General features: G+C 39.9%; 1 protein-coding gene across 9 annotated transcripts in view; it reads left to right on the forward strand.

The window, feature by feature from the left end:
* The window catches only part of TANC2 (tetratricopeptide repeat, ankyrin repeat and coiled-coil containing 2), a 442,578-nt gene that overhangs the window by 377,925 nt on the left and 45,615 nt on the right, over positions 1–19,038 (forward strand). For all 9 annotated transcript variants that reach the window (XM_010330283.3, XM_010330284.3, XM_010330285.3 and 6 more), the window contains one exon: positions 15,780–15,888. In XM_010330283.3, the coding sequence (XP_010328585.1) occupies positions 15,780–15,888 (109 nt within the window). The remainder of the gene's footprint in view (positions 1–15,779; positions 15,889–19,038) is intronic.

Below are 19,038 nucleotides of genomic sequence, written 5' to 3' on the forward strand. Positions count from 1 at the left end.
GTTGCTTATAATAATGGTTTTTTGAGATTTTTTCTAACTAACTTATTTGACCGTACTAGTAAGTAAATTACACAATGGAGACTTGATGCTCCAAAATCCATGCCACAAAGCAGAGTGTCAGAGAAGAAGCAGTTTGTCTAAGGAAAAAACAGAGGGCATCCTCCCCAAAATGAAAAATAACTGTGCCAGAGGTCTGCATAACAGGGCTTCTTACAGAATAGATGGGTCTGAAATGACCACAAAATCAGTGGTGAGTTGAGGTTTGTGTTCGTTTTTTTAATCCAAACATGAGCCTCTAGGCAAGATGACATTTAATCTTAGCCTCACTGAAGCAGAAACTCAAGGTCACTGCTCCTGCTAGCCATTGCAGGCTCCCAGAGCAGACCCTTAAACTGGAGGATGGGTTCTGCTTTCTCAAAGCATTAGGAGAGAATTCAGCAAAATGATAAAGCATGGGATAGAAAAAGAGCCTCTTAGAACGAAATCAACCCTTAGGAGGCTTGGAAGAGTTAAAGGAGAGAGAAGAGAGTATCAGACATCATTTATTCACACTTTCAGATTTTTTTAATTTTTAATTTTTGTGAGTACCTGGTGTATGTATTTATGGTTACATGAGATATTTTAATATAGGTATGCAATGTGTAATAATCACATCAGAGTAAATAATGTATCAGTCACCTCAAGCAGTTATCGTTTGTGTTTCACACAATCCAATTACACTCTTTTAGTTATTTTTAAATGTATGATTAAATTACTGTTTACTATAGTCTCTCTGTTGTGCTAGCAAATACTAGGTCTTACTGTTCTTTCTATGTTTTGTACCCATTAGGCATGCCCCCCTTTCCACCAGGCCCACCCAACAACTGACTACCCTTCTTAGCTTCTGGTAACCATCCTTCTTTCTACTCTCTATCTCCATGAGTTTAGTTATTTTAATCTAAGTGAGAGCATGCAGTGTTTGTCTTTCCGTACCTGGCTTATTTCACTTAACATAATGACCTCCAGTTCCATCCATGTTGTTGCAAATAACAGGATCTCTTTTTTTTTTATGGCTGAATAGTACTCTATTGTGTATGTGCTCCTGAATAGTACTCTATTGTGTATGTGCTCCACATTTTGTTTATCCATTTGTCTGTTGATGGACACTTAGGTTACTTCCAAATCTTGGCTGTTGTGAGTAGTGCTGCAAAAACACATGAAACTTCAGATATCTCTTCAATATACTGATTTCATTTTTTGGTGGGTATATACATAGGACTAGGATTGCTGGATCATATGGTAGTGTCACAGGATCCTTGGGGTGTTGCTTCACCAGCCAGAAACCTCTGTGGCTGGCGGCGCCTTCTGCCTGAGTAGTGCTTACGCCCTTTGGACTCATTCTGCCCACTCAGCTCAGCAGGCTGCATTCAGCTTGTGCTACTGGCCCAGATTCCACATTTCCCAAGGGTGAGCCAGGCACAGAGCCATGAGGGGTGTGTGGTCAAGAGAGCATGGGGTCCTGCCACTGTGCACAACCAGCAATGTAATTCCTCCAGTTTTGTTTTTCTTGCTTAGGATAGCTTTGGCTATTCTGGGTCTTTCACTAACACTTGACTATTAGTAGATGAGCTTACCTCCCTGGAAATATTAGTGTTTTATCTTTTCTCAGAGTCCAGACATGCTTCACTTATAATTCTTCTCTATCTTCCACTAAGGGGTAATCAGTCTTGTGATGTCATAGTTTAGTTGTATGATTTCCAAGAAGATATTTCATTAACCTGTAATATTATTGGGGATTTATCTAATTTGCCAATGAATTTTTTTCCTATTATCCACTTTCTAACCCCCTATTGGCATCAAGAATAAATATGAGACTCAGATCCGAAGTAGTGACCCAATGTCATGGTTTTGTGATATGACAAAAGGGAGGAATTACATGAAATCTATTATATATTTTGGAAAATTTTCAGTTTGCCAACACATGAATGTCTTTCAGCTTTACAAGTTTGTTTTCTCTCAGCATACAGCATAGGATCAACATCTATTAGTCAAACAGGCAAACTGTTCCCATCTCTTTAACCCTGTCAGACCATTAAAAGATGGGCCACAGCAACACTTTTTCTTTTCCACATCCAAAATGAAAATGAAATTTAGAAAAAGCTGCTAATTAGAATTCTTCCCCAAACCCAGTTAAAACTGAGAACTACTTATTCTGTCATAAAAACTTATGAGAAATTTCCTAAGTCTGTAAACATACGAAGATATAGTTCTGCTTATGATAAGATGGAAAGAATGTATCATTTTATGACTTGGCAAGAATACACTTGATCTTAGCCAAAGGCCCAGAAGTGATGACTTGGCAAGAATAAATGCTTAGCACTTATTTATTCATGAAGCATTTACAAGCCAGTCAAGGTGGTTCATGCCTGTAATCCCAGGGCTTTGGGAAGCCAAGATGGGAGAATCGCTTGAGACCAGTAGTTCAAGGTTACAGTGAGGTATGTTATGTCACTGCACTCTAGTCTGGCATGACAGGTGTGACAGAGTGAGACCCTGACTTTAAAAAAAAAATATATATATATATATATATATATATATATATATATATATAGAACAGCCAACTAATGAAAATACAGAGAAGACTTATATTCCATATTGTTTGTAAAAGGTAATACTGCTTTATATGTTTAAGTATACATATAGGGCTTTTTTTAAGGTGGATATGTTCAGTATAGCAAATACTGGTTACAATAACTTAATCTAAAATGAAGTGGAAGTAGGGCAGGCGATTAAGGGAAATGTCTTATACTGAAAGTAGCACAGGAAATAGAGGCTAATTCGTCCTATTAATGAGTCTCTGAAGCAACACTGCCTGGATCAAAAGATAAGAACCCCACAAGTTTTCCTGGGTTATCAAGCCAAAATTAATGGCACAGCAGTCAGAAGGAGCTATTGCCAGTGTAGTGGAACATGACAGCACATTCTTTTTTTGTGTGAGTAAAGCAGTTCACTCGGTCATCCCTAGAGACTTTCAAAAGCAGATAGATCTCCACATTTAGTAAAATCAACACTAATAGCCTTCCATCCTCTCAGCCATAAGAACCACAGCTGTGAGACATGAATTTACTGTAGTCACCCACATATCCAGTTGATTCTACCACCCAAATTTTACTTGCAAGTATCTGTTTGTTTCCATCTCTCATGACCATAATGACCACATCCTGGGATCTCACATGGATTACTTTAGCCTCCTAATTAGACTCCCTTCTTGCCTTCTTCCAGTCCATTCTCCACCAGCAGCCAGAGCAGTCTTATAAAAACAAAATCAGACCATGTAACTTCTTCCTGAAAATCCTTCAGTGGCTTTCTATTATTAGAGTAAAATCAAAGCCAGATTGTTCAAAGCCCTGTATTTATAGATAGCTTCTACCTACCTCCCTGAATTAAGCTCATTCTTTCTCCCTCTTATTCACAATTTTCTGCCAGTTCCTAGAACTTGCACTTTCCCAGCTCTGGGCCTTTGCACTGAACAGTTCCCTCCATCTGGAGCTCACTTTCCCAGACATCTCATCACATAGCAAGATCTCTCACTCCTCCTTCAGATCTCAGCTTAAATGTCACTTCTTCAGAAAGACTTCTGCTTGTCCCCTTATCTAAGTAAGTGCCTCTTGGTTTTTACCTTAATTATAACATCCTTTTTGCCTCCTTTCTAACACCACAATTTATTATTGTAGGTGAATACTCATTTTTGACCACTTTTCTCTCTACAATGAACGAACTCAGTAAGGACAAGAACCTCTTCTGTATTGCTCACTGTGTCTTTCTAATGATTAGTAGAGTGCCAGGCAGCACACAATAAGCACACAGTAAATTTTTTTTTGATGACGAACTAATGAGTGAACAAAGGAATGATAACTGGTACTAATTTTAAGCTAGCAATTAAAAATATTTGAGAAACTCTTCTCACAACTCAACCGATAATGTCTTTTGTTCACTTTATTATCTCCTACCATGCCTCAGGAGTTAAGTGAAGACATGCATTTCAGCAAGTATTCAGTGAATATTTATTAAGTAATATATTTAAGGCTCTGTCTTAAGCACTGCTGGGAATACAAATACAAATAAGATCTGTCTACCAAAACTTACAGGTTAGTGTTTTTAACAGACACATTTATAACTAGCTATAATTCAAGGCAGAGTGCTGTGATAGAGGTATAAACAAGACCTGAGGGGCATGGAAGAAGAGAGGAGTGATAAATTTTTCTATGCCTACCATTGGTGTTTCAAACTGTGACATTTCAGTGGAGTCATAGCTCTTCTGCCTCATGAAGCCCTGCCAACTACCTAAAGACTTCATTGTTGGAACAGAGAAAAGGTGACCATTTTCCTAGAGCTGGTGATACATTAACAGAACAGAAAGGCAGCAGGAAGATGTGAGGCAAAGTGGGAGAAAGCAGCATATTCCTGTTCAGAGTCGAAGGAAATAATGCTTTTCCACTCAATTCTACAAAGGTAGCTTTTGGTCATACTTATAATTTACTTTCACGAGGGTTATACATTTCCATATTGAATATAAAACAGTAGCACAAGGGAACCAGAAATGTATTTTGAATTCAGCTTCCACAAGAAAGCCATGAAAAGAATATGCTGAAGCAATTACTGACTGATAAGTGAAAAATGGAAGAAAGAATTTTCGCAAAGAAGCGTGGGTATCATTTGCTGAAAATGGATAGCAACCAGCAGACTATAAGATAGCAACAACTAAAGTTTTACTGTTGGCAGAACTATTAAGAAGAAAGGAGGAAAAGATCAGGATTGTTAACCTATTCTTAATATTCGAGTGATATTCCCACCCATTTCACAGTCTAACAGCAACAGCAGAAATACCTGCAAAATCAAAGTCAAATTGAGTACTGAATTGGAAAGTGAATCTGGAAGTCCATTGCTCTTCCTTGTAGCCATGTGCTCAGTTTTATGCATTCATGAAACACTTATTGAGCTGCTCCTCTACACCAAGAACTAACAAAATTAGGTGACTGAAGACACCCCCTGACACTAAAGCCATTATCTAAAGCAAGCTTGTCCAGCCCACAGGCCATGGGCCACATGTGTCCCCAGGCAGCTTTGAATGTGGCCCAACACAAATTGATATACTTTCTCAAAATACTATGAGATTTTTTTTTTTGCAATTTTTTTTTAGCTCATCTGGTATCTTTAGTGTTAGTGTATTTTATGTGTGGCTCAAGACAGTTCTTTTCCCAGTGTGGCCCCAGGATGCCAAAAGATTGGACACCCCTGCTCTAAAGGGACATCAGACACAGCAACCAACAATATGCCATAGCAAAAAGTATTGTAGGAACCTTGACAAAGAGGAAATATTTTTCAGAAGAGTTAACATTCAGCCTTGAAGTATGGGTTGAATTCCATTAAGCAGCAAAGGAATGCAGGAGCCCGGAAGGCAGAAAGGAAAAGGTAATGGCAGTAACAAAAACAAGGAGGAGTGAGAATGTATGAAATGCCTTTGGGAACTTTGAGCAGCTATGATGAGAGAATAAGATGCATGATCAGGAAGACAGAATGATATGAGGCATCACTAGGAAAACCTTAAATGCCGTATTTAAGACTTCATACTTCTGTAGATAGCAGGGAGCCTCTGTAACTTTTTCAGAAGGAAGAAACAAAGATCTGTTAACTCTAATGATGTGTAAGATAACTCTGAAAAGTGGTGTGTGGAAGATGAGTCAAAATGAAGGGCAGAGACTACAAGTTGGGATACTAATTAAGAGGTTTATAACAATAGTCTAGGTGAGAAATGGTAAGACCTATAACATGAGAATAGAGAGCAGGGTGTATTGGGAGAGATGTCTTGGTGATACTCAAAAGCACTTGGTCTTTTTTTATATGGTATATGAAAGGTAAGGACAGAGGGATCAAAAACGATGAGATTTATCTTGAATGATGGATAACAGTGAGGCTACTAACCAACATAGAACTTTCTGAATGCAGGGGGGTCTCTAACATGAGCAAAGGCAGGAGGAAGAACAGGCTTGTGGGGAGAAAATGACTCCTATTTTGGACATGTTCATAATGAACTGCTTCTGAGGAAACATGCACAGAATATATTTAGGAATGTGCCTTTAGAAAATAAGGAGAAGACTCAAGACATGCAGTTATAAATTTGTGCATTATCAGCAAATAGCTGACAGTAGAAGCTATAGGATTAAATGAGATCACCCAAGAATATAAAGTAAGAAGTTTAGTTCCTGAGCAGGATGTCTCTTTATTGCAGGGGGAAAAAAAAATATATATATATATATATATACACACACACACACACACACACACACACACACACACACACACACACATATATACACACACACACATATGCATACATATATATATGTAAGAAGTTTAGAAGCAGAAACGGAATAGTTAGATTTAAATTCTAAGAGAAGATGATGAGCCAAATAGTAATTTAAAGGGGAATTAGATAAACAAGAGAAAATAAAGTCATGGAAGTTAAAGGAGAAGGCAGTTTCAAGGAGGGGATGCTCACTGTACATTGTACTGCAATAAGGCAGAGGGTCAGAGGCCATATATGGCTTTTGCTGAAATACTTTGCATAGAATGGTTGGTAGCAGAAGTCCAATTTCTGTAAGTTAAAAACTACATGTGAAATGAAAAAGTGGAGAACACTAACATAGACTCGACTTCCCAAAATTTTCGCACTGAAGGAAGGAAAAAGTTTGACCATGTTCATTGACATTAGGGAATGGGAAGATAAACAGTAAGAGACTAAACATAGAAGAGAGGCAAAAGGTGATGAGTTCTAGAAACCTGGGTATCAAAAGAGCAACTTAAAGTCCTTTTTTGAACAAACCTTTTTGAACTTTTGGAAACCCATATCTTTTTAATTGCCACACTGGTATTCCTACTAGGGCTCAGGAGCTGCAGAATACTAAGAACCTGGCCAGAAGACACCTTTGTTCCTTTTACCACCAGCAGAAAGGGAGATGGAGGCATGGGGATCTGTGGCAGAAACACTAACTTCGGAATATCCTAAACGATGATTACCTGATGGCATCATCTGAATTTCTCAGAGGAATTAATCTTACTGAAAATACCATTTATCAGATCATCCTACAAGTTACTTTTTTGCAAACACAAAGATCCCTAGTAACACAAGAGAAACATCCATTTCCCTCTTTCCCCTTTATGGTGGACTCTGGTAGGGAATCTATCGATGATACCACAGTTTGAATACTTTCAGTTAGCTGTGAATCTGAAAAATTACTTCATATTGGCTGGGAATGAGTGGCAATTATTCGGGATAGTCAGTCTTTTATCCTGGATGGCTGATGAGGATAGAAAGTGACTCATTACTGTCACAGAACACAAGGACTCTTTCTTTTCTCTTCTCATGGAGTGTGCTTCGACAATCTTGTGGCAAAGAATAATTATTTCAGCTTTTTTTGGGACAGAGTCTCACTCTCTTGCCCAGGCTAGAATGCAGTGGCACGATCTCAGCTCATTGCAGCCTCTGCCTTCCGGGTTCAAGTGGCTATCCTGCTTCAGCCTCTTGAGTACCTGGGATTACAGGCATGCACCACCATACCAGGCTAATTTTTGTATTTTTAGCAGAGACGGGGTTTTTTCATGTTGGCTGGGCTGGTCTCAAACTTCTGGCCTCAAGTGATCCACCCACCTCTGCCTCCCAAAGTGCTGGGATTGTAGGTGGGAGCCACCTCACCTGGCCTAATTTCAACTTTTATCCCTCCATCCTTACCTTCCCTACGCACAAAAAAAGACCAAGTGCTTTTGAGTATCACCAAAATGTCTTTCCACATACACCCTGCTCTTTCTTCTCACATAATAGATCTTAGCATTTCTCACCTAGACTCACCATAACAAGTATCCCAACTAGTATCCTAGATGTCTAACTAATGAGAATATTATGTTTCTGCCCATTTTCACTGATCTTGAGATAAACACTTCCCTAGTCCTCCTTTCTACTTTTCTTTGTCTCTATCCATCCTGTCATCAGTCCTTCAAAAAAAGAATTGTCTTGTTATAAGATAATGCTAACTACTGAAATAAGTAAACGCTAAGACCTAAATGATTTGTCACAGCGGAAATTTATTTTTCACTCACATGAAGTCCAAAGGCACCACATGGTTTGGAAGAGATCAACTATACCTTGAATATGAATATACTGTCCTCCTGAAAAGCTCTGGTCTACATGAGAAATACATACGCTTCCTGTTAGCCCAACTTTTACCTTATTTCTTAGGGGTCAGTTAGCTCTGTCCTTACCCTGCTCTCTGACTGAAGTTACACTTCCAAGTTATGACATCTGTACCCCGGTAATTTTTCCCTGATCTGTGGACTTCTCTTCTGGCTGCAAAGGTAGTAGGGTAGGGTGTGGAAGAGTAAGGGTCGGGGTTAAGGACAGAATATCACATTTCACCCTGCTACACCCGTTAAAGACTAAAGTTCCATTTGAACACACAGTCATCTTCCTATATGCTTAAAGTCATTTATGGTTACTGGTCATTCCTTTAGTTTAGCATACGCTAGTTACTCTGGAGAATACAAAGAAATACAAAATACATGCACTTAATATGTCTTAATTCTTACCACAGTCCTGAGAGATAGATATTACTATCCCTGTCTCACAAAGAAGTTAAATATCTTGTCGTAAGTTATAAAGTATATAAGTGGCAGAACTAAGATTTAAACATAGGTCTGTTTGACTTTTAGAGATGAAGAGGCAGTACTGTGAATGCCAGTAAGAAAATCTGTAAAGTCATTTTGAATCACAAGATGATATCATTATATAAGCTATGTGAAAACAATTCTCTTCTGTCTTCACTCCCCCACCCCATGGCCTTTATGACCATATCTGAACCCCTATTAAAGTTGATTATGATTACCATCCTTTTTTTATTTTTTTTGGAGATAGGCTCTTGCTCTGTCACCAAGACTGGAGTACGGAGGTATGATCACAATTTGCTGCGGCCTCAACCTCCCAGGCTCAAGTGATCTTCCCACCTCAGCCTCCCAAGTAGCTAGGAGCACAGGCATATGCCATCACTCCCAGCTAATTTTAAAAATTTTTTTAAAGATAGGGTCTGGCTGTGGTGCCCAGGCTAGTCTCAAACTCCTGGACCCAAGCAGTCCTGCCCAACCTCCCAAAGTGCCAAGACTATAGGTGAGAGCCACCGTGTCTGGCCTGATCATCTTATAAAGGGAAAGCATCGTTGTGCTCAGTCACGCTTTAAAACATGTCACGCTTCCTAGAGCTGTCTCTACTTTATTTCTTACCTACTCTTTCTAAAAATGCCAATCAAAAACTGTCAAAATCATGGTTGCTGATCTTAATTATGTTAAAATTAAATAATTCAGAGTTTATACTATACAAACGAGTATATTGTTCTTTACAGTGGTGGATTTTTTTTCACGTAATTGTACTCTTAAACAAAAACCAAGTTGCTAACCTTGTCCATGTGGTAATGGAACTAGGTTTCAGCTGAACTAGATTTCAGAAACACTGAAGTTCTCATTCTCGCTTTTTTACTTCCTAGGCATGCGAGCTGGGGTCTGTCCCTCAATCTTGCTTAGTCTCAGTCAATCCTCTATCATAGTATTAAGAGTAGTATTTACTGCTATACCTATTATATAATGATTTTTTGAGAATCTAAAAATTATTGAAGTATTTCTCTGGGTGCAGTGGCATAGGCCTGTAATCCCAACACTTTGAGAGCCGAAACAGGCAGATCACTTGAGGTCAGGAGTTCAAGACCAGCCTGGCCAACATCGTGAAACCCCATCTCTAGTAAAAATACAAAAATTAGCCAGGCATGGTGGTGTATTCCTGGAATCCCAGCTACTTGAGAGGCTGAGGCAGGAGATTGCCTGAACCCAGGAGGTGGAGGTTGCAATGAGCTGAGATCGTGCCACTGCACTCCAGCCTGGGCAGCAGAGTAAGACTGTCTCAAAAAAATTATTATTATTATTATTATTATTAAAGTATTTTGATGTTTCATTTTTTTGTTTTTAATATCTTTTTTGAGACAAGATCTCACTGTGTTGCCCAGGTTGGAGTGCAACAGTGTGATCATAGCTTACTACATCCTCCACATTGAGTTTAGGTGATCTTTCTGTTTCAGCCTCCCAAGTAACTGGAACTACAGGCACACACCAGCACAACTGGCTAACTTTTTTACTTTTTTGTAGAGACAGGGTCCTGCTTTGTTACCCAAGCTAGCCTTGGACTCCTGGACTCAAGCAGTCCTTCCACCTTGGCCTCCCAAAGTGCTGGGATTATAGATGTGAGCCATCATGTCTGGCCCAAAGTATTTTGAAAACCATAAGATACACTGGTGTAAGATGTTATTACTTACTCATCCATTCTGCAAATATATACTCCTATTGCCTAGAGTCTTGAGGATAGAAGCCATGCTTTTTGACATATGTGGAGTAGAGCGACATAGAAGAGTGTCCTGCAGTGGGTGCTGTAATGGAAATGTGTACCAGGTACAACAGTAACCTAAGGAAAAAAACGCTGAGTTTATCAGGGGGCACCAGGGAAGGCTTTACAGAGGAGATGGTGTGAGTTGCATTTGAAGAATGAGAAATTTTTTTTCTAATTAAACAGGAAAGAGAATTCCAGGCAGAGGGAAAGCATGTTTGAAACCCTACAGATTAATTTACTCTGTCTAGAATTGAAAGGATAAGGTAAAAAGGTAAAGACAGACAAATCATGGAAAGCCTTTAAATCCCATGCTAAGGAGTTTAAATTTTGTATCAGAGGGAAAATAAAACTAGCAAAGAATTTTGAGCAGAAATTTGATCAGGTTTCTGCAGTGTAGATTATTGGGATGGCCAGAGAGTAAGCAGTAGAGAATATAATGCAGAGAATGAGATTCTTATGACTTTTCAGGAGAGAAAGTATAGGAGAGGTGAAAAATAGCTGCTATGTTTTATGTCTGAGTAACTGGCAATATTTTTTTAAAAAATAAATCTTAAAAAGGTATGCTTTTGAGGGAAAGCTCCAACTTCAAAAAGTGAGTTTCATAGTGATGGAGGTAGAAAGACCCAGCAGACTGAGAAGCAAAATTAAATCTCAGTGCTCAAGATGTCACCATGGGAGCCAGTATCGAATGTCCATTGTTACTTCCCCTTGTGTCTTGCATACCACAAGCTTTGAGTCCAGTGAACTGATCAGAACCATTCTTTTAGGAATAATGTAGCATGCTTGTATTCAAAAAAAAATAAACGATAGTTGCCACCTTCATCTTATCCTTCACCTGTAATGTTTGCTGTTTCTCCTCAGTGCCTGATGCAAAAGCAGGCACTGTCATCTCCAGCCAGCTGAAATGCAGAGTAGAGAAATGCACACATCTCACCAGCATTTCTTAGTTATAGTGGTAAAATGGAAACACCAGGGCAAAGTCAATTCTGTGTCTAACTGAAAATTCACTTCCTTGTCAAGCACAAGCTTTTTTACATTAATCCCAATAGGCATGAATTCTCATTAACAGCCTAAAGCATAGATAGTGGATCAGAGGCTTATATTCAGGAGTTCTAGTCACAGAGGAACAGCCATGGATGAGTAACTTAAAGTAATAATTTTTACACCAGGGAGACCACAATAATTTTACTATTACTAGCTGGACAGAATTTTGAGATCTTGAGAGTAAGATACTTCATAAATGCATTGTTGTCTAACTTCATATGCTCTGCTAAAATAACCTATCATCCAAAAAGAGTAATCTCTATTGGAAAAAATAAAACAGGCCAGGCGTGGTGGCTGACGCCTGTAATCTCAGACACTTATAAAACTATCAGCTTTCATGAGAACTCACTGTCATTAGAACAGTATAGGGGGAACTGTCCCTATGATTCAAGTACCTCCCACCAGGTCCCTGTCACTACACGTGGGGATTATGGGGATTACAATTCAAGGTGAGATATGGGTGGAGACACAGAGCCAAATCATATCATTCTGTCCCTGACCCCTCCCAAATTCCATGTCCTCACATTTCAAAACACAATCATGCCTTCCAACAGTCCCCTAAAGTCTTAACCCATTCCAGCATTAACCAAAAAGTCCAAGTCCAAAGTCTCATCTGAGACAAGGCAAGTCTCTTCTGCCTATGAGCCTGTAAAATCAAAAGCAAGTTAATCATTTCCTAGATACAGTGGGGGTACAGGCATTGGGTAAATACATCTATTCCAAATGGGAGAAATTGGTCAAAATAAAGGGGCTATGGGCCCAATGCAATTCCAAAATCCAGTAGGACAACCATTAAACCTTACAGTTCTAAAATGATCCCCTTTGACTCCATGTCTCACATCCAGGTCATGCTGATGCAAGAGATAACCTCCCATAGCCTTGGTCAACTCTGCCCCCATGTCTTTGCAGAGTTCCCCCCTCCCCCAGCTGCTTTCTCGGGCCGTCGTTGAGTGTCTGCAGCTTTTTTTTTTTTTGAGACGGAGTTTCGTTCTTGTTGCCCAGGCTGGAGTGCAATGGCACGATCTCGGCTCACCGTAACCTCCGCCTCCTGGGTTCAGGCAATTCTCCTGCCTCAGCCTCCTGAGTAGCTGGGATTACAGGCACGCGCCACCATGCCCAGCTAATTTTTTTGTATTTTTAGTAGAGACGGGGTTTCACCATGTTGACCAGGATGGTCTTGATCTCTTGACCTCGTGATCCACCCGCCTCGGCCTCCCAAAGTGCTGGGATTACAGGCTTGAGCCACCGCGCCCGGCCGTGTCTGCAGCTTTTACACATACACAGTGCAAGCTCTTGGTGGATCTGCCGTTCTGGAGTCTGGAGGATGACCACCCTCTTCCCACAGTTCCACTAGGCAGTGCCCCAGTGGGGACTCTGTGTGGGGGTTCCAACACCACGCTTCCCTTCCACACTGCCCTAGCAGAGGTTTTCCATGAGGGCCCTGCCCTTGCAGCAAACTTCTGCCTGGACATCTAGGCATTCCATATAGCCTGTGGAATCTAGGCAGATGTTCCCAAACCTCAGTTCTTGACTTCTGTGCCCCCACAGGCCCAACACCACATGTAAGCTGCCAAGGCTTTGGGCTTGCACCCTCTGAAGCAATGAGAGCTATATATTGGCCCGTTTTAGCCACGGCGGGGATGGAGGGTACCAAGTCCAGAGACTGCACAAAGCAGCAAGGCCCTGGACCCAGCCCACTAAGCCACTTTTTCCTTGTAGGCCTCCGGGCCTGTGATGGAAAGGGCTGCATTGTCTTGGTGATTTCACATTTGATTCCTCATTAATTATGCAAATTTCTGCAGCTGGCTTGAATTTATCCCCAGAAAATGGGTTTTTCTTTTCTATTGCATTGTCAGGCTGCAATTTTTTCAAACTTTAATCCTCTGTCACCTCTTGAACGTTTTGCTACTTAGAAATTTCTTCCACTAAATACCCTAAATCATCTCTCTCAAGTTTAAAGTCCACATATCTCTAGGGCAGGGGCAAAATGCTGCCAGTCTCTTTGCTAAAGCATGGCAAGAGTCACCTTTACTCCAGTACCCAGCAAGTTCCTTATCTGTATCTAAGACCACCTCCTCCTGGACTTCATTGTCTATATCACCGTCAACATTTTGGTCAAAGCCATTTAAGAAGTCTCTAGGAAGTTACAAATTTTCCCACATTTTCCTGTCTTCTTCTGAGCCCTCCAAGCTGTTCCAACCTCTGCATGTTAGCCAGTTCCAAAGTTGCTTCCACATTTTCGGGCAGTACCCTCCTCTCTGCAGTACCAATCTGCTCTATTAGTCCATTCTCACACTACTATAAAGAAATACTTAAGACTGAGTAATTTATAAAGAAAAGCAGTTTCATTGACTCACATGGCTGGGGAGGCCTCAGGAAACTTAGAATCATGGTGGAAGGCACCTCTTCACAAGGCAACAAGAGAGAGAATGAGTGCCAGCAGGGGAAATACCAGACATAAAACTATCAGATCTCATGAGAACTCACTCACTATCACAAGAACAGCATGGGGGAAACTGCCCCCATGATTCCGTTCCCACCAAGTCCCTCCCATGACACTTGGGGATTATGGGGGTTACAGTTCAAGGTGAGATTTGGGTGGGGATACAGCCAAACTGTATCAGCCATAGAGAGACAGTTCTAAGTGTCTGCAGTTCTTAGAGGCCATAACAAATATAGTAAGATAACATATCTCAAAACACAAAGGATCTAGTGTCCCTTCTTTAATGCCAAATTTCTTCTTCTAAAAAAATTTTATTGAGCATTTACATATGCAGTAGGCTGTGTTAGGCACTATGGAACATATAAGTAATTCAGATTTCTTTCATGAATGTAAATAGAAATACAACCCTAAATATATGTACATGTCATACATACATACACACATACACTATCAGTTAAAGAAGTGTGTCATTAGGATGCGTTGAGCTGGGGGGAAAAAAACCCAGAAAACCTCAATTCAAATAAACAGTAAAGAAATTTATTACCTCATATAACAAGAAGTTCAGAATTAGGGCAGCTAATAGGGCTTACGCTTTATTTTTCTGCAATTCTTTTAGCCTAGCCCTCCTGTTGGCTTTGTCCTCAGCCCAGGTGAGCACATGATTTAAAAGAGGACTGAGAAGCAGTTCTGGATATCATGGGCATATGAGACAATATCCAGAGGCAGACAAAAGAGCTTTCTCTTTTGTAAACAGGTTTGGGATCTGTTAGCAAGGAGATAATGGGGAATGGATGCTATCAGGAGCCTCAGTCTAGTGGAGGAGAGAGTACATGACAGTATGGCAAACACAGTACTAAAGGATATGCAGTCTATGTTGGTGGCAGCAGAAAGAAAGCCCTCCATTCTCTTCAGCTGGAGGGAAAGGGTAAGGGCTTGGTAGAGGCTGACCAGAGAAGACATCACTTGGGGAATACGTTGTAAGTTCAGTTTGGACCATGTTGAATGTGAGGTACTATAGAACCTCCAAATGGGGAAGTACAATAAACAGTTGGATATATACTGGCCTAAAGCTGAGAAGAAAAGTCTAAATAAAAAGATACAGAACATAGGTGGTGGTGAAGGCTTTGAGGATGGATGAGCTAATCTAGAGCAGGGAAAGAATAGGACAAAGAATTAGATCCTGAGGAACACTGACATTTAAGCATGGGTGGAATAAGAGTTGCTGACAGAGACAGAAAATGAAATGAGAATATTGTAATGCCATCTGTGTGTGGGACAAGTGTAAGCCAACTAGAACTAACATTTTGTGGTATTTATACATGTGATTTGGATAAGGGACTGCCTAGGAACCTTTCAATACCCGTTCTTTGCTCGGGAGCCAGTACCCTTCCCCAAGAAACCAGTTGAATGATATATTTTGTTGGGGGTATGACTGGACCTAAACAGTCCCCTAACCAAAGCAGAATTGGGGCATTAAAATTTCTGTTAAAATGAATCAGGCCAGGCGTGTCAGCTCATGCCTGTAATCCCAGCACCTTGGGAGGCCAAGGCAGGTGGATCACCTGAGGTCAGGAGTTCGAGAGCAGCCTGGCCAGCATGGTAAAACCCTGTCTCTCCGAAAATACAAAAATTAGCTGGACATGGTGGCAGTCACCTGTAATACCAGCTACTCAGGAGGCTGAGTCAGGAGAATCACTCGAACCCAGGAGGTAGAGGTTGCCCCCATGATTCCGTGAGTGGAGATTGTGCCACCGTACTTCAACTTGGGATACAGAGTGAGACTTCATCTCAATCAGTCAATCAATCAATAAAATGAATCTCTCTCTTTTTTTGCAGGAGTGGTCACACATTACTTGCCTTCTGGTTTTCCCGCCAAGAGGGAAAACTAAACCGACAGCAGACTATTGAACTGGGACATCACATCCTCAAAGCACACATTTTTAAGGTAATTAAAGCAGTTGGAAACTTTTTCCCCCATCTCTAGCAGACTTTCATACGCTACATGTAAGAAAATACTATTCAGTGAAGTCCCTGCCTTCTGAAGTTCTTTTGCTGCAGACTTGGTTCATTCATCTCCTAACACATATGGCCTTTTCCTCCCTAGGCCTTTAGGAAGAGAACTACATTGTATGTCTCCCAGTGTAACCAATCGATAGGCTTTTCAGGAAATCTATATGTATAATCATTGAAAAGGAACATATACCCCTACAGATATGTGCTCCATACATGACCTATCATGTCCTGAGGACAGTCATATTCTAGCAATTAGTTGCCAGTTTTCACGATGTCTAAAAAAATCACTGAGGTCTCTTTCAATTTTTTAATAATTGTTGCTCTTTCAATTTTTTAATAATTGTCTTAATGAAGATAACATTCCTGGTGCTATGATTTTCAAACTCTCTGGAATCAACACTAACCTTCCTTGGAGCTACTTCCCCCAGTCTGTCTTCAAATTATATCCCAATTTTTCTCCCATTAGTTTGAAAACCTTTAAGGACTCTATAACACCAGCTTCTCTCTCTCAGCCTTCAAAAGGCTGAAATGGAGGCCCAGGAGGAGTACATATAATTAATTTGTTTATGTATGCATTCTTTTATTTATTCATCAATTACTGAGGCATTAAACTAGGTACTAGTGATACAAAAACAAGAAAGATACAGTCCCTAATCTCAAGGAATTTGTAGTTCAGGTAACAGTTTTGGGTTAACCCACAAAAGCAGAGAAGGAGATTGTCCTAATTTTTCTGTACCACAGTCTGAGAGTTCCAATCCCTACAGGCTTTTCAGAAGTCTTTTCCTGCCTCACAATGGAGAAATATGGGTATCTTAAGCAGTTCTCTGGGTCAGGATCCCTCTAAAGGATATTGTTTAAAAATGAAACCATTATCTTAGAAGAGAAAGATGGCGTTAAGGACAACTCCAAGAGCCTAACAAATTCTTCCCAATATATAATAAACACACATCCAGAGCAGCCTAGTCATCAGATGGACAGAAGTGAAACCCACAATGACAAATCTTTTATTTGAATCTTACTTGTCCTGTCTAACATCACTATACCAAAAATGACCTTACTTAGTACGAGCAGAGTGGAGCTACAATAAAGCAAGGTATGTCATTCCAGTTTCAGGCAGACTAAAAAGTAGCTAATAATTTCATAAACTCTTAAGAGCATTGTCCTGCTGTTAGATAGTAACTGAAATATAGTACCTTAAGTATTCATCTTTTAGCATCACCATCTGCCTAGAATCAGATGCAAAGATGAAGCTAACGCCTGCCTTTGCTGCACCATAAAATAAATACCACATTCACAGAGAAGTAGTGTAAAGCTTCATTTGACCAAGTATTTTATCCCATACATGGAAACCTACATTGAAACATGCATTCCTGTCACTAGCACAATTTTATCTTATATTGATGCAGACAGCATGGTTGCCGGAGATAAGACTGGCTCCATGTGTGATTCAAGCCATAAATACTCTAGTGTACAGCATATGGTGATGACATGACTGCAAGCTGAAGAATGAAGACTTGGACTGTGGTTTTCCTGGTGCTGCAGATTACAGGATCCTTTAAATGCAGAGTGTTCCCTGTCAATAGGCTTTAACTTCTCCCAGTCTGCTAGAATTCTCAATCTGTACCAGCTGTGGGTCAAAGGCAAATATAGACTTTATGATTATAAATAGTTCCACTTGAAACTTCTGTTGAGCAGTGACACACAATCCAATGTGTACTTTTTTCCAATTAATTTTGAATTTCTGTGGTTTTAGCTTCATAAAGGCGATGTTTATAAATAACCTGGTTTAAAGAAGCTCATTGGATAAGCCCCTAAGGTTAGTTTTTTCTGTGATCTTAAGATACCTGAACCACAGCTAAAGATTCCTAAGATTAGATTGCTCTTGTTTCTTCCTGCTTTCCCTGTTTTCTTAAAGTATTCAGAAATCTTGAGCAAGCTTATCACCAGCTGGTAAACAGTGTTGTAACTTTAGATTCTAAGGAAGGGACTACACTACCATTTATTGCCGAAAAAAAGATTTCTTACCTCAGCAATAGTTACAGATACTGAAGTGGCACTTTCTCAAGCTATTTGAACATAAAATTCTCTTTAAGAAACCATGAGCTTAGAATTTAACTATGCATTATTTTTGGCTACATCCTGGCTGGTAATGGGATCACACTTCTCTGCCTGTCATCTTTGTTGAGTTGAACCAAACTGAAGCTCTTTCCTCCTGTACTTCACAGGAACTAAGGGTCAACTCCACTAACCAGAAGAAATCGAAAGTCCGTGGTACATGTAAAGCTAACATTCCAAATCCAAAGCTCTGTATTCCAGGCTTATTTCTTATGTATTTACTCCAGCCTCAGTGGGGTTCCCAGTGCTGTTTTGTGGTCCATTTACCGGACCATTTAGATGACATTCATTTACCAAGGTCCATTCTTACCCAGCTTCTTTTCCCATTTCTTTTTCCTCTGGCTCTCATTAAAGCCAACTAATGCAACAAACAGCCTAACTTGTGAGTCACTGAAAAAGATCAGAGCTACCAAGTGTGACTTCCTTTGACTATTTTCCTCCCCTCATCAGCAAATCAATCTATCTCATTATCAATTCTTACCTCCTTTTTTCTTGTTTTAGAGGAAAAGATGTTCCTATTCCTCTTTAATTGTATTATGAAATATAGGAAGGCACAGATAATTGAATGTAATGAAATATCTACAAGATTTAATAAATGTTAACATTTTTCAAATCTTTTTAGGAAACAAATGTAACAAATAGATAACACTTCTGTGTTTCTCTCTAACACCATTTCTCTCTGTCCCCTAGAGATAACTCCTATTCTTAATGTTAGGATTGAGCACATGCTAACACCCCTAACATGTTCTTCTCATCTGTATTTTATACTTTTCCAACATAAGTTCATATTCATAAACAATATATACAACTATTTTTTGCGTTTTTCTAATACGATAAGATTCTGTAACTTTTTTCTTTTTCACTCAACGTTGTGTCTTTGAGATTTCTCTATAGATGTAGGTCGGTGATTTTCAACTCTAGCTGTACATTAGATTCCCTTGCAGAGTTTTTTTTAAAAATACACACA

Source organism: Saimiri boliviensis, chromosome 17, assembly GCF_048565385.1.
Source record: "Saimiri boliviensis isolate mSaiBol1 chromosome 17, mSaiBol1.pri, whole genome shotgun sequence".
Taxonomy (NCBI): domain Eukaryota; kingdom Metazoa; phylum Chordata; class Mammalia; order Primates; family Cebidae; genus Saimiri; species Saimiri boliviensis.